Raw genomic sequence first — 16,249 nt, 5'->3', positions numbered from 1 at the left:
TTAAATCGTACCTACACAGGTGGGGCACCTGGACAACCAGGGCAACGTGCGGGCGGTGGCTGAGAAGTTCGGACACCTGGTGAAGGGCCTGACGTCACCGCAGGAGTTCGAGCCCAACTGCTCCCCCAAAGAGCAGCAGCAGCAGCCTCAGCCCCGCGCCTCGTCACCCCAGCCGCCCAAGAAGGAGTCGGACCACATCTGGGACCAGCTGCTGGCGGCGCCGCGCGAGCTGCGCATCAAGGAGATGGACTTCACCGACCTGGGCGAGGAGGACGACGACGACATCCTGGACCTGGACAGCGTGATGCTGCTGGGCTCCGGCCAGCAGCAGCAGCAGCAACAGCTGCCGCCGCCCCCTCCCCTCCCCCCGCTCCCGTCCCTCCTGTTTGGGGGAGGGTGCCCGCCGCCGCCCCCCGCCATGCCGCCGCCCCCTCCGTTCATGGCGCCCTTCCCGCCGCCACCGTCCCCCCAGCTGAGCCGAGGGGTGGGCGGAGGGGAGGGCTCCTCCTCGCCGCTCTTCCAGAAGAAGAAGAAGACCATCCGTCTGTTTTGGAACGAGGTGCGGCTGCTGGACTGGCAGTGCAAGAGCAGCGCCCCGCGGCGCTGCAAGGAGTCCCTGTGGTCGCGGCTGGAGCCCGTCAAGCTGGACACGTCCAAGCTGGAGCAGCTCTTTGAGTCCAAGTCCAAGGAGCTGCCCGTCACCAAGGTACAGCACACATTCACACTCTCTGTCAGAAACCTCTTATCTCTCCATATTCTACACTTTTGGTAAATCAACGCCCTACTTGATCACACTACAGCGTCACACGAAAGCACCAAAGTAGCAGATCCGCAAGCTTACAACAGTGTCACAGCACAGCACGCCACGATGTAAGCGTGTAGATCGCCTATTTTCGGTCATTAGTTATTTCAAGTTTTCAGAGTAATTGAAGTGGTCCAAATAGAGTTCACGCTGTGGCAGATTTGAAACAAAACAGTTTTAGACGTGAGTTTTTATTTAGCTTCATGGGTATATCTGCACACTATTCACTTCAGAAAAAAAAGACAGGACCCCCCCCCCCCCCAACACGTGCAGCCGTGCAGCCAGAGATGTGTGTGTACGCGTGCATGTGCGTGCGCGTGCACTGGAGCCGAGCATACACACTAGGCCCTGTCACCTCTCCTCTCACCCAGCAGAGGAATGCAGGCCATGTGAAACACATTGCTGCAGATGCATGCAGCTCCACTGCAGTGTGAGGATGGATACAGGGCAGGCCATGTGAAACACATTGCTGCTGCTCCTAGATCAGTCCTTCCTTCTCAACCAGTGGTCCTTGAGGGGGTTCCAGGTGGTCCCCATGCAGTTAAATAATGGAGTGTTGGTAACCGAATGGACCCTTTAACTCTTGAGAGTGTAAAATGGAACCGAATGGACCCTTATCGATCTTTAACTCTTGGGAGTTCAATTATTGTTAAACATCTGCATTACTTACCGTAATTTATAAGAAGTCTACACAATTAGTGAATGTAGGATAATTGATATTTTGATCAATGTTTGCCTGTTATCTCTCCTAATGGTACCACATCGATATAGCATGGCATTTTGGACAAAATCTTATCCAAGGAACGATAACAAAAATATTCTACGTTTTGGGTATTTTGGCATTTTGGGGTAGTTGGAACCAAAAAAGACTTATTCTTGGGTGGGAACCAAAGTGGGCGTGTCACTATTCAGGTTGGATGCAGATGTGATATAAACCATCATAAAAGAATAAAGAACGGAACCAGTTCTAGAGCCAAAGTTATTTTGGTGGAAAAGGGGCCAGAGAGAGACACAGACCCTCTATCTGCAATGATGCAGCTCATGTGACTCCAAGCCACTTTTGACTTGGAGTCACTATTTTGGGCATGTGATTAATACTGATTATAGACAAACATTTAAAAACGTTTTCCAAAATGTAAAAGTAGAAATAGTTGCACGTTCTGAAATACAAACTTTAGTTATATCAACGTTTTTGAAACACACTGCACGACATATGGGTCTAAATATCACTGATGTGTGGTCTAGGACAGGTTAGGAGGGGTGTGGGACCTATAACTTGTGGCATGGCATGGGTCGAGGCTCTAGTGCCAAGTCTAGTAGGTCCACCTTACTGTGGCAGATGCATGAGGAGTGATGGAATCCAGTGGAATTTCCAGCTGTGTTTTCATTCCCTCTGTCCGTACTTCACCGTTGTTTGATGTTTAATGCCGTTTTTCCCCCCTATAATCTTCATACTTTGATCACTGTTCTGCCATTAGCTCCTCCAGTCAGTTGCGCAATTGAAGTTGTTAAAAAATATTTGCATAACCCATGAAATTATATACTCTAATAATGCAGCCATTCTCAAACTTTTTTTTGTCCTGTGTTTATTTTTTATTTTTTATTTTTTTACATTCTCTGAAGTTCGCGGCACAATGTACTCAATGACCCCCACCTCCATCTAAGCTTGTTCTGGCCCTGGCTGGGACAATGTTTGTGAAAGCCTCCTCAAAATCTTCAGTTTTCATTTATCCATTTTATTTGTAACTCTCTAGAGAGTGTAATGGACCCTTCTTCTGGGTCCATTTTGGTTACATTTTGTACACTAAATTAAAGCTACTCTAGACCAATTATGATATTTTGGAAATAACTACTTCCGGGCCTCGTCCGACTTCCTTCACAGGTGTTACCGATGATACTAATGAAGGCTCTGTTCCATAGTGTACAGTGGTTCTCAGAGTAGCAGAGTGTTTCCAGTGAGCCAACATTACATGCACAATGATTCTTTCTGACCAGAATGGAACCTCTAGGTTAGGTCTAGGTTAGCTCCGGGTAAGAGGTAGTCCCGCTCCATATGCACATACGCCATTTGGGAAATAACTCTTCAATAACCTCTTCAAACGGTGGGCGGGTTTCTGAACTGCCCAGCCCTTCCAGGAGACACAGATATGAAGGGGTTGAAAAGTGGTGAAGTACGTAGTCTTTTTACTCTAACCTCACAAACATTATGCCTAACCGTGGCGTGAACCCAACCTCACAGAATAATAACCTCAAAACCATGCTCAAAGCTCTGGGAAAGAGTGAGTCTCCTATTGGAGCTTGAATGAAAAATAGGAGATCTACAAGCTCATAGCGTGGCACTGAGTGCCGCGCTACGGGCACAAATATTTTAATATATTCTTTCAGAGCGAACGTTATTAACACAAATCTTTGCTTCTGAGGGGTTCCTGGTACTACATATTTTCAGATGGGGGTTGGTGGCCGATTACATATCATTTTTGGTGTCCTTGACATGAAATATTGAGCACCACTGATACAGAAACATGAAAACTTAGAAGACATTTTCTAAATTTCGATGTCAGGCCTGTAATGGGAATTATGAAAATGGCCTAAATGGGTTAACACTCAGGATGTGACAGTGTGCTGTACGCTGGCTGGGTGATCTCTCTCTCACAGAAGCTTTGTGTTCCATCCACAGAAAGCGGCGGTGGATGGCAAGCGGCAGGAGATCATCGTGCTGGACTCCAAACGTAGCAACGCCATCAACATCGGCCTGACCGTCCTACCTCCACCACGCACCATCAAGACGGCCATTCTCAACTTCGATGAGTACGCTTTGAACAAGGAAGGCATAGAGGTGAGTAGAACTGCTCAATGACCGTTCATATATGTGGCTCTGTGATTGGGTCCACACAGTACTCCCTTGGTGTGTTTTTGTCACTGTATATTTCTGCCCAACAAAGCCAAACTACGGAAAGAAATGGCTGATATTGGGTTTAAAAGTGTTTCAACTGGTCAGCCAAATGGTCGTCAAAGTGATGTAGTTACTGCACTTTGGCTTTGTAGGGAAGTTTTGCACATAAACCCAACATGCCATCATATTTGTGGTCAAGAAAGAAATATATACTATTTAATATAAAAAAATAGGAGAGGTGGAGTTTTCAGACTACAGCACAAGAATTGAATTCCACAGCTTGGAAGTCAGGAGAGAGACGAGTCTGAGACGTGTCACTCTTGTGAACTATTAAGCCAATTTTACCCAACCTTGCACCACCGTTTTCTGTCATATTGTTCAGTCCTTTCCACATTTATCCAAACGAGAGAAAGACAGAGAGGGAGAAAAAAAATGTCCTCCTCTCTGTATCTGTAGACTGCCCAGTGGTGCTGACCCAGCAAACAACGCTTCCTACAGCCAGCACTGGCTCCAAAATCAACATGGCTGCCTCAAACAGATATTTACTCAGCTCACCAAAATACACGTCTAATGCGGTTCACTCCACAAACGCGTCGATTAGTTGGTGTTGGCCGCATCGGCGGACGTGTCCTGTGGTGTTCCTAGTGGGATAGCTATAGGCCTTTGACTCCTAGGCATCGGCGGACGTGTCCTGTGGTGTTCCTAGTGGGATAGCTATAGGCCTTTGACTCCTAGGCATCGGCGGACGTGTCCTGTGGTGTTCCTAGTGGGATAGCTATAGGCCTTTGACTCCTAGGCATCGGCGGACGTGTCCTGTGGTGTTCCTAGTGGGATAGCTATAGGCCTTTCTTGGCTGATATCATATAATTAATCAAAGAAGGCCATTAAGGATTAAACACTAAACGCATATTTCGAATACTTCCAGGTCATTTTAAAAATACTGTAGCCCTGTGGAGGAATGGTATGGACCTGCAAATAGTGATGATGAATGGCCTCCTCCCTGTGGTATTACACAAGCCATACTCTTCATACCTTTCCCTTGGGAATGTTCTTAACGTGTATAGAGGAGTATGTATATGCCTCCGCACGGCGCTCACCGGCGAGAGTGTGGAGGAGGAGTACAAAGTTCAGAAGTTGTGCAAGGTTGCAGGGGGGGTGGGGGGTGAAATATGAAATTCACACAGCTGCAGATTACGCTGTGAAACTCTTGAGTGTTAATTTAATTTAAGAGTGTAAAACAATAGACCCTAAAGGGTCTCATAGGTGTTGAATTAACCTGAGGATGTTGGAGCGTGCAGTGCTGGGAGCAACCCCCTCCTCCTCCCCTTGTCTGTGTGATTTAAGCCTGACTTATAAATGGCCGTGTGCTGTGTTGCGCACCGTTAAACCGCAGATCTACAAGCTCACTGTTCTACGTGCGCACGCACAACACGAGCATGAATCACCCATTAACTCCTCTCTCTGACACACTGTAGCTCCACGCGACCTCACGCGTACGTCTGTGTCAGGTGGAAAGCTGGAAACCTCCTATGTCCAAAAAAGTATAGCAGATCGAAAGTGTTGAGCTTGTGGATGTGCTACTTTTGATGCTTTTGTGTGACACTGTGGTATGATCAAGTACAGGGCGTTAATTCATGAAAATAACACAAGTTAGAATATGGAAATAATTCTGCCCGACAGCAACGATATATCGACTGACCCATAGAGACACCCCCCCCCCTTCTCCATTCCCAGTGGTGGGTAAAGTACTCACAAGTAAAAGTATCAATACTGCATTGTAGAAATTCTCTGTTAAAAGTCAAAGTCCGGAATTTAAAATGTACTTGAGTAAAAGATTTGGCATCAGAATGTACTCAAAGTACCGAAAGTAAAAGTACTCCCGTCAAATTTCAAATCTTTAAAAAAAAAAGCAGATCTACAAGCTCACACATCATGAGCTGGTAGATCGGCTATTTTCAATTCTCAAAATGTAGTAGTAAGTACAGTAAATATACTTTACACTATGTAAATGAACATTACTTTACATCCCTGTCCGTTCCCTATACTCATCCGTCTGCAGAAAATCCTGACGATGATCCCCAGCGAGGAGGAGAAGCAGAGGATCCAGGAGGCCCAGCTGCTCAGCCCCGACGTCCCCCTGGGCAGCGCCGAGCAGTTCCTCCTCATGCTGTCCTCCATCAGCGAGCTGTCCGCCCGCCTGCAGCTGTGGGCCTTCAAGATGGACTACGAGCTGATCGAGAAGGTGAGGGAGGACGCCTTTTCCCTCCGCTTTCCCCTCTCCGGCGTGGCTCGCTCCGTGCGCGGTGGCACCGTGGTGCGATCCGAAAACAGCGTGCCGTCCGTGGCGCTCGGGTGGCGGTGCCTTCCCACCACTACGGAGCTCGTGGGTTGGAATCCACCGTGGTCGTTCATTATTACTTGGTCTTGGAACATTTTAAATGTTTTTTTGTGGCTTTCGCCTTTATTTTATATTTTTTATGGAGGGACAGACAGTAGGCTGACAGGAAATGGGGAGAGAGATGGGGGGAAGACATGCAGTAAAGGCCGTCGGAATCGGTAGTCGAACCCGCGGCACACTGCCAGACTGGATTAACAACCAAGGTGCCTGGACCACTGAGCCATGGCCCAGGCCGTCTTGGAACATTTTGGATTTTCTTTTTTACACACAGTCTCCAGGTTTTCTTCAGAATATGTATGACACTGATTTACTATGATGCTATGGCATATTAGGAGTCCAACTAGTACTAGTGGTTCTCAAATGTTTTATTTGCAAGGAAACCCCCTAACCCTCAGGGTCACAGACATGTTATGCTCATTCAGGGTTAGCTCTTTATGCGTTTATGGTAATATTGTCTGTGGCAAATCTTGACAAAATGTCCACCACAAGCCAGCATGGCAATGACCCCTGTCCTTCCGGTGTTGTCGAGCATCTATATTATGAACACAATTGGGCCCGTGTTCGGGGCAGGGAAGCCGTGCGGGGAGGGTGGTATTTGTCACTGTACGTACTCCTACGGGCTGTCAGCAGGGAGTGTTGGGAGGGAGGAGTTGGACGAAGGCCCTACGTCCTCCCGGTGAGGGCCCTCACAGGCAGGTGATTCAGTAGTAGGATACACCAGCAGTGACGACACACAAATGTGTGTGTGTGGAGGCTGTGTGGAGTGGCTCAGGAGGTTGAGCTGAGTTGGGATACAAGAGGTTCCCAGTTCGATCCCGGGTTCCCCCCATGGGTTAGTGTCGAAGTGTCCTTTTTGAGCAAGACACTGAACCCCTAATTGCTCCCGATGAGCAGGCTGGTGCCTTGCATGGTTTCCTCCACCGTCTGTGTCTGAATGGGTGAATGGAATGCACATTGTAAAGCTATGTGGATAAAAGTGCTAGGCCTACATAAACGTACCATTTACCGTTTATCTCGCACCTCCATTACTCCAATTATTAAAGTTTAGGCATAGCAGGCTAAATGCCTAAAGTGGCTAAATGTCTAGTTATGTCTAGAGTGACATACAAGTGTGCGAGTTCGGTATAAGTAGAGTAAGCATGGACTGTAATCAATAAACAATAATAAACTCAATAAACTTTTATTAAACTCAAAAACGAAACTCTCTCTACTCTCCAAAAATGGAGAGTAGCGAGAACAATGTAGTGCCTCAAAGGAGGCAATACAGAGGAGTTGACCCAAAGGGCCTTTCAATCTAGGCAGATGACCAAACGGCATAAAGAAAATAAAAAATAAAACATAACCACATGAAAACCACAATAAAACCATAATCCAAAATCGAAATTAAACTGATAAACACATAAATCACAATTATAAAGTCAAAAGCAAACAGCATTTGGGTTATAATAATATATGCGAATGAAACGGACCGTATAAATGGAGCTTATCATACTTTTATTATTATTGAACAAAAACATGAGCTGCATTCTAAACCCAGACGTAGTGAGGATGTTGCCAGTCTGCGTCTGGGTTGACTCTAATGGAACACATGACTGAATTAGGACACAGGAAGTAGAGTTTAATCTAATGGAACACATCTGACTATATTTGGACCAGAGTGATATAATAAGAGAGTGGTGACACTATAGCGTTGAATCCCATCCCAACAATGGCATGCTCATTGTGTGCTCATTCTATCTCAATGGGATAGTTCCAGTCATAGGAGCAATTTTTGGAACTATAGCCCGTACCCGCTTCAAAGCGTGTCGCTACTCTCCTACTCTACACTCTTAAATCTAATGGTAATGGTATGATTATATTTGGACAACAGGAAGGGTTTAACCTGATGTTAAAGGTATGGCTATATTTGGACACAGGAAGTGGCGGAGCCTCTCCAGGACCTGAAGGAAGGGATGGACCAATTAGAGAAGAACAAGACGCTGGGCTACATCCTGGCTACGCTGCTGGCCATCGGCAACTTCCTCAACGGCACCAATGTGAGTAAATGTCTGATTTATAAACAGATGGATGGAACATATCTGATCTGCTGCAACGCCTTATGAGCTTGTAGATCGGCTATTTTCCATGCACGACACCGGTATGAAACCTAAACCTCTCTCTCTCTCTCTCTCTCATCCCTTACCATATTTATTTGGCAGGGATAACAGTGCAGTGTCTGTATGTATAAAAGAATGTGCTATGTGCTCACAGAATGTCTGTCTGTCTGTCTGTCTGAAAGAGACATATCACACTGGTTAAATCCTGCATGTTATTTGGGCCCTTAAAGGTTAGTTAAGGTCCATTTGAACAAGGTCACATTAACGCTAAGGGTTTGACAGTGCAGAAGACAAGGAGTCTTCTCTTTGTGAGAAGACAAGGAGTCTTCTCTTTGTGTGTGTGTGTGTGTGTGTGTGTGTGTGTGTGTGTGTGTGTACTGTGTAGGCTTGTGTGTGTACTGTGTAGGCTCGTGTGTGTGTGAGACTGTGTGTGTGTGTGTGTGTGTGCGCGTGCATCCTTGTGTTTGTGGGTGAGTGTGCATGCATTCGTGTGCGTGCGTGTGTCCTTGTGTCTGTGGGTGTGTGCAACTGTGCATGCATGCGTGTGTGTGTGTGTCCTTGGGGATGCTATTAGAGCCAAACATGCAGAGTGAGAGAAGCGCATGCAGCGCGGCCTCGGCCTCGGTCGGCATCCAAACAACAACACGTTCCCATAAATAATAATGGTGGCGTTTCTACTTCTTACAGTATAAGAACAAAGAGGCTCCTGTTGTTACAGCTCTCCTTTGATGCTGTAGCGAAACACAACCATCGTCAGCTTGGGCTCTGCATGCAGTTGATTGTGGTTTGTGATAATCACAGCCTTAATGGAGAGAAATCACTGCTCAATACCCCCTCCTCTCTCTCTCTCTTTTTAAAGATATGTTTGCTCTCTCTCTCGCTCTCCGTAATGATAGCGTTGTCCTGTAATTTAGTTGCGTGGTTGTTGCATATCTCTGACCCCCGCCAAGAAAAAGGAAGTGTAATGTAGTGCCTGCAGTTTATTTATGTAGTCATTCGTTGCACATTGAGAAGTTTGCTGACGGGTGGCCGGGTGGGTTGAAGCCATGTCCAGCATACTGTATATCTGCTGAGCAATACTAAACTATGTTCTAGTCTTGATATCGTCTCTGTAGGTGGAAACCTCATATTTTCAAAACTTAGAATATGGAGATAAGAGATTTCTGCCCGACAGCAACGCTATGCATTAGTAGCCTGGCTAAAGCCAGACGCGAATCAGGCGGATTACAGGACAGTGTGATTTGAGTCTGGCTTATTAGCCAGGCTAATGCATTAGGCCACGGTCCCACAGTCTTCTAATTGATATCATTATTATAATGTTTTATCTCCATAATTATGTAAAATCCTCTTAATTTACATGTGTACAGTAGACTCTCATAATCTCTCATAGTTATAGTCTTTGGACTAAAATTCCATTTAGTGTTGAGTCATCTGAAATGTTTTAGATTTAGTCTAATATCGTAAGACTAAGTCCACAGTTGATTTTTTCGCCTACATGTAATGGCTGACACTCAAGTGTCTGTGATAACCATGGTTATGGTTAGGGTTATGGTTAGGGGTAGGTAGGGTTAGTTATGTCAGAATAACGAGCCGTCATACTAATGACACGGACCCGAAGTTGGCAACATATTTAGTTTTAGTCATAATCATATAGTTCGTTTTTATTTTGTTTTTGTCAGGGAAAAAAAGTAGTCTACGAAAAAATGTCGTCATAGTTTTAGTCGACGAAATTAACACGAGTTAACACGAGTGCTTGCCTTTCTCTTTTTCAAGGAGATAATTTGAACTATTAAAACTTCCAACATGGCAACACAATGTCAAATGGACTGAAGAAATCCGAGTCGAGTTCCTCAATGGAAAATATGGAAACTCAACCCTGTTGAGTTCTACGTTTTCAAGGCGGCGGTACAGAGTCAACAAAGAACCCATAATAAGAAATAAATAAAAGACAATCAGGCCCACAATTAAACTAGACACTAGACTAGTTTGAATCGTGTATTCCTTGGCTGAACATTGTGAACAAGCTACAGAGGGAAGAAAGGGAAGAAACAAGCAATGCATGAATATTCTCTAGAGAGTAATGTTGTTTATTTGCACTGGCCAATCCATTATGGTGGACAATCAAAATGAATCACGGGTTAAGGTTTTGATCACTGATTTTGTCGAAATGTAAGCATTGCAACACAACTCAAATTAAAGTAAAAACCTATTTCCTGAAATCCTTGATTAGCCATAAACTATGCTTAATTGAATCCTTGTTGATGCAACCCACCCTTAGATTGACAGAGCCATAACTATCCTTTATTAACCACATAAACCCCAGCATCCGTATTGTGGATAAAGCTTTTAAGACGCTAGCATTAGAGCCTTGAGGGACCCTGGAATGATATTAATAATAATATTTTAAGTGTCCTTCAATGCGTTATGTCCAAACGGGGAAACTCCCCCCTTTCAAGTGAAAAGAAGCTGCTTGCACTCCTCACGCATAGAAGGAAGCATGAGGTCGATCCATTGCTCTCCCCAGGTTGGCAGAGGGAGTGTATAGCGCCCAGGATTGATTAGATAATTGACACTGGGTGAAAAAAACGGATATCAAACAGGAGCTCCTTGAACCGAGCCCCGAGCAGGTGAAGGGCTGCCTTTAACCCATTTGAGATCAGATTCTAAAAATGTCTTCTACATCATGACAGTTTTCTGAAAAAGCTATGTTTCTATGTAAGTCTATGTAAGTTCGATTTTTCAAAAATAGCAGACCTACAAGCTCATAGCGCGCCACTCGGTGGCGTGCTATGAGCTTGTAGATCTGCTATTTTTCAATAGCTAAAGCATAACATTAATGCTAACACCAAAAGGGCTTCCCGCCCCAAAATGGCTTTGAACTGAGCAGAGACGTTGTGTGTTTGTGCAGGCGAAGGGCTTTGAGCTGAGCTACCTGGAGAAGGTTCCGGAGGTGAAGGACACGGTCCACAAGCAGTCCCTGCTCCACCACGCCTGTGCAATCGTGGTGGAGAAGTTCCCAGAGAGCTCCGACCTCTACTCCGAGATAGGAGCCATCACCCGCTCATCCAAGGTCAGCCCCACCTGCACCACTGCTATCAGTATCAGCAGTAGTAGTACAGTCACAGCTACTAGTTTGTGCACACACAGTGGTATTCAATATGAATGAATGACTTGTACAACAGTGGTCTGAGGTGACATCCTATCACACTGTCCCATGCAGGTGGACTTTGACCAGCTGCAGGACAATCTGGCCCAGATGGAGCGACGGTGCAAGGCGTCCTGGGACCACCTCAAGGTCATCGCCAAACACGAGATGAAGCCGGCACTGAAGCAGAAGATGTCTGACTTCCTCAAGGACTGTGCAGAGAGGATCATCATCCTGAAGATTGTACATCGTAGAATAATCAATAGGTATGTTATTTCTTCAGATAATGTGACGTGTTGTAGGCTTGTCGACCGGCTATTTCTGATTTAAAAACAGTACATTAATTGCGGCCGTAGGTCGCAGTTTACTATGAAAACCTGCATGTCCTGCCGTGTCACGTCACGCATTGTGTCACGCTTCCATATATGGTCACTCCTCATGACACGTCATGCTACCATATATGGCCGAAGATCACGACACTGACCTCATCAAACCCTGGATAGCCATACATGGAGAAGACTGGATCATCACCTAGATCTGCATACAGTATATGCAGCCGGCCAGCAACTCTGACCTGTTCTGACATTCCATATATGGATCCCTCCCCACTCGCCCTTCTGACTTATACCTCTCCATTCAAATTCTACATGCCCCAACCTTATTAGTAGAGTTCTCAACAGGCCCGAAAATGAAGGCCCTACCTGGGCCCTCATCAAACCCTGTACACTCAAGACACTTCCCCCCGCTGCCACCCTTAGATCTCCATATAAGGAGCTGACCTGTTCTAACATTCCATATGTTGATCTGACCTTATCAAACCCTCTACACTCAAGACACGCTCCATATATGGCCAGACCTCATCAAACCCTCTACACTCAAGACACGCTCCATATATGGCCTGTACAGAATTCATTCCATATGTTGATCTGACCCCCCATGCCAAAGTGCCCAGCAGTCTGCTGTCACCCAGGGCGTCTTACTGGTATTATTACCGTAATTTCCGGACTATAAGCCGCTACTTTTTTCCCATGCTTTGAACCCTGCGGCATATACAATGGTGTGGCTAATCTATGGATTTTTACAGCTACCGGCCACCAGGGGACCTTCTAAATCTATTTCTATGGCCGGTCCATGTCTTATAGCGGCTTATAGTCCAGTGCGGCTTGTTTATGTACACATTCGTTTTTTTCCCGAAATTTAGCTGGTGGGGCTTATATTCAGGTGCGCTTTATAGTCCGGAAGATGTGTTAGTAATTTCTGTGTTATGTGTCATATCTGCCCTGCGCAAGTTGTGTATATGAAGCCTGAAGACCGAACCAAAATGAAAGTGTTCCAACGTATGTTGTATATTGGTCATTCTGTATGTTCTGTATGTTATGATGTTTAATCGTGACAGCCCTATTTATGACGCCGTCGCTGTTTCCCCTCCAGGTTCCACGCCTTCCTGCTGTTCCTGGGCCATCCCACGTATGCCGTGCGCGACGTGAGCGTCCATCGCTTCAGCAAGATCCTGAGCGAGTTTGCGCTGGAGTACCGCACCACGCGGGAGCGCGTGCTGCAGCAGAAACAGAAGCGCGCCAACCACCGAGAGAGGAACAAGACCCGCGGGAAGATGATCACAGATGTAAGCTATCACCATGAAGATCGTCTTCACTGGATCATTGTCGCTATTATTAATTGCGTTAATTTGAACACGTTTCGGTCGTTGAACATTGGAACTCTGTTCGGGCTTTAGGCTTCGTAAACGAAAGGTGCACAGGAGAGATATGACAAATAACTTGCAGAATTTAATAATTGATCTTAAAATAACACATGAATAGTGGAAATAGTCGATAGTGGAAATAGACGATCTTCAAGCTCAAAACACGTCACATCGTCACACATTTTGAGCTTGTAGATAAACTACGGTATTATTTTCACTATTTTTGAAAATGTTTGAAAATAGCGTTTCTCAATATGGAAATGATTATGACGTTTATATAAAAACATTTATTGTCATAATCACCTCAAATAATTGCGATTAGGCGAGTATAATTATAAAGTAATAATTGTGACAGGCCTAGATGTGACTGAAGCCTACTTCACACGCCTCGTCCCATCTCTGTCAAAAAGGCAGATTTAGAAGCGTGCCATAATGACAGTGGCTCTGTGGTCAACCTAATATAACTACGTGACTGACTATTCATTTGGCAAAAAGGATTCTAAATGCCGAATACTGACACTTTTTCCAGTTCACTCCCTGCTGATCCCCAATGTCTTCCTTCAACTTCTAATGCACTCTTCCAATTACTGTGTGGAGCAACCTGAATTCTAATATCTTTGGCAACCGCTTAAATCTCCCAATTTTCCCCTGATCTCACCGTGATTTTCCTTCCCTCTTTGCGCTAGCTGGACTTGACCAGGGACAGTCCATTACTTTTCCTCTCTCAGACACATCAACATACATATGCAGTGACATCAGAGCATGCTCCCTGCATATAGTCATAGTGGGTTACTGTAACAACAGTCCTGGAGCTTGTTTTCAGTGTGGCAGTCTGTCCACAGGAGCAGCAGCAGGCTGTACTGGAACAAGGCAATGGTGGACATATGTAGTACTCACATGTTTTACTGCCACTTCTGCAATATGGAAATACTCTGTTACAAGTAAAAGTCCAGAATTCAAAATGTACTTGACTAAAAAAAGTACCAAAGTATTTGCATCAAAATGTACTTACTGTATAGGACCAAAAGTAAAAGTACTCATTGTGCAGAATGTCCCAGATCTACAAACTCACAATGTGCAAGGTTGTAGATCGGCTATTTTCTAATTAGATCGCGGAAATCGTGGTTAATGTATGTGTTCTGTGACAATATTCAAAATCTACAAACTATGTTTTCAAATACATGTAGTGGAGTAAAAGTACAATATTTGAATCCGAGATGTAGTGGAATGGAAGTATTGAAAATTGGAAATACTACACAAAAAAAGACATCAAAATCTTACTTAAGTACTGTACTTAGTTACTTTCCACCACTGCCTCCCTGTGTGATTAAAATAATCCCTTAAACCCAGCGGAGCCTGCCGCTCCCCAGCGGGGGCCCCCTTGCAGTTCAAGGGGAACCTAATTGAATCACTGTGTGAGAATTCAAACCTTTGCAGGTCCCTGTAGCTGGAATAACATCCCCCAGAGCCACGCGGTGTCTCCTCTTACTGTCAGTGGCCACCCCCCCCTTGTCCTTGCAGGCAGCTATCCATTGTATTCTTAGTAGCTTATCGGTTACTTATTAATTGAATAATGAAGGAGTACAGTTTATTTATATATATATTGTTGCTGTCGGACAGAAACCTTGTCCACACACATTTGAATCCTGAAAAGTAACATTTTTTTAACAGTTTTGTCCAAAACTTTGGTGAGGTTACCACCCGACAGAGACTATGTTATTTTGTATATCAACAAATTGCCAAGAACACATTTTAATTGATTTATTAGAATTGACTAAATCCATTAGTGTGATTAATCGCCTGAATGATACTAAATCGTACAACAGTGTCATGCAAAAATAGCCGATCTACAAGGTCACAACACATTACATGGTGGCACATTTATGAATAAAATATTGAATCATGCCAATGATTCAATATTCAATGCCAACATTGAAAAGATGTGTTTCATACAGTCTTGAGTTGAGGAGGTTCAAAGAAATGATCTGTCAACCTTCTGTACCTCATTCTACTTTTCTTTTTAATTGAATGTTGTTCCCTTCCTCTGTCTTCCTGCTGTCTTTTATTTCCTCTTTCTCCGTTCTGTCCTCGGTAGAGTGAGGACGAAGATGAACTGGAGGTAGGGGTGACTGTCACAGAATGTGTGTGTGTGCACACGCATGGCCGTGCGTGTGTGTGTGTGTGTGTGTGTGTGTGTGTGCAGTCTGTGCACGCACGGCCGTGCATGTGTGTGTGTGTGTGTGTTCATTGTACTTGAACCTGACTGGTAAGTTCTGTTAACAGGCGGTCTGAAACCCATCGGTTTACTACTATGTTTGACCCTCAACCACAATGTGTGTGTGTGCGTGTATTTTAATTCCTAACAGTTTTATGTAAAACGCCTGTCGCTATATCAGTGGTTCTCAAACGTTTTCATGTCGAGGACCCCACACCTTTTTTTCATTTTTTCCAGGGATTTTCACACATTTTCATAGTATAATAATAATGGTTTGAAGTGGTTGAAATGATTGTGATGCTATACGAACGAACTACGCTGTCCCAGATTGAACGGGTTAACAGACGTTGGATCCATTAGTAAGACTGACAGGTTAGTGAATGTGGAAGGAAGGAAGGACCCTACGGAGACGAGAGAGTGGACAGATAAGAGAGAGACACTGTTGAGTGAGCAGTGTGCCTGTGTGGAAAACAACGCTGTGTTATATTACTCAAGTACTGCACTTAAGTACACGCTTTGCGGTACATTTATTTACACACTATACTTGCTTGATTATGTCCATTTTTCATTACTTTATACTTCTACCCCGCTACATCTCAGAGGCAAACATTGCACCTTTTGTTTTTTACTCCATACATTTTTTTGAAAACTTCAGTAATACAAGTTGCTTTGCCGATTTAGATTATTATTACAGAACGTACATTAAGCAAGTAAAACATTTGAATACCGGCCTTTTACTTGCGTTTTTTTTAAGTGAGAAAACTAAAATAGAACCTAAAATAAGAGTACTTCTTCCACCATGAAGTACAAGGAAGTGTTAATTCAAAGCAGCAGCAGCCGTCAGGGCGGTCGGTTGGTCGGTCTCAATCAGCACATCACTACTTCCTGCTAGAAATGAATCGTGGGTAATAGACCTCGGGAGGGATCTAGAGGTCCATCTCTTGTCTGGGATCATCTTACTTAACATGACTCACACTTGTTTTCAGACCACATGGAAT

At 44.7% G+C, this 16,249-nt stretch overlaps 1 protein-coding gene across 1 annotated transcript in view; it reads left to right on the top strand.

The window, feature by feature from the left end:
• Positions 1-16,249, top strand: part of LOC308318678 (FH1/FH2 domain-containing protein 3-like) — a 179,323-nt gene that overhangs the window by 156,150 nt on the left and 6,924 nt on the right. The window contains exons 20-27 of the mRNA XM_080768302.1: positions 20-706; positions 3,480-3,638; positions 5,755-5,937; positions 8,010-8,129; positions 11,098-11,259; positions 11,410-11,600; positions 12,766-12,958; positions 15,132-15,155. Of these exons, the coding sequence (XP_080624428.1) occupies positions 20-706; positions 3,480-3,638; positions 5,755-5,937; positions 8,010-8,129; positions 11,098-11,259; positions 11,410-11,600; positions 12,766-12,958; positions 15,132-15,155 (1,719 nt within the window). The remainder of the gene's footprint in view (positions 1-19; positions 707-3,479; positions 3,639-5,754; positions 5,938-8,009; positions 8,130-11,097; positions 11,260-11,409; positions 11,601-12,765; positions 12,959-15,131; positions 15,156-16,249) is intronic.

The sequence above is a fragment of the Protomyctophum bolini genome (genome assembly GCF_963924005.1).
Source record: "Protomyctophum bolini genome assembly, chromosome: 7".
NCBI classification, from domain to species: Eukaryota; Metazoa; Chordata; class Actinopteri; order Myctophiformes; family Myctophidae; genus Protomyctophum; species Protomyctophum bolini.
Note: the sequence above shows the minus strand (reverse complement) of the source record. Positions and strands in the feature narration are given on the sequence as shown.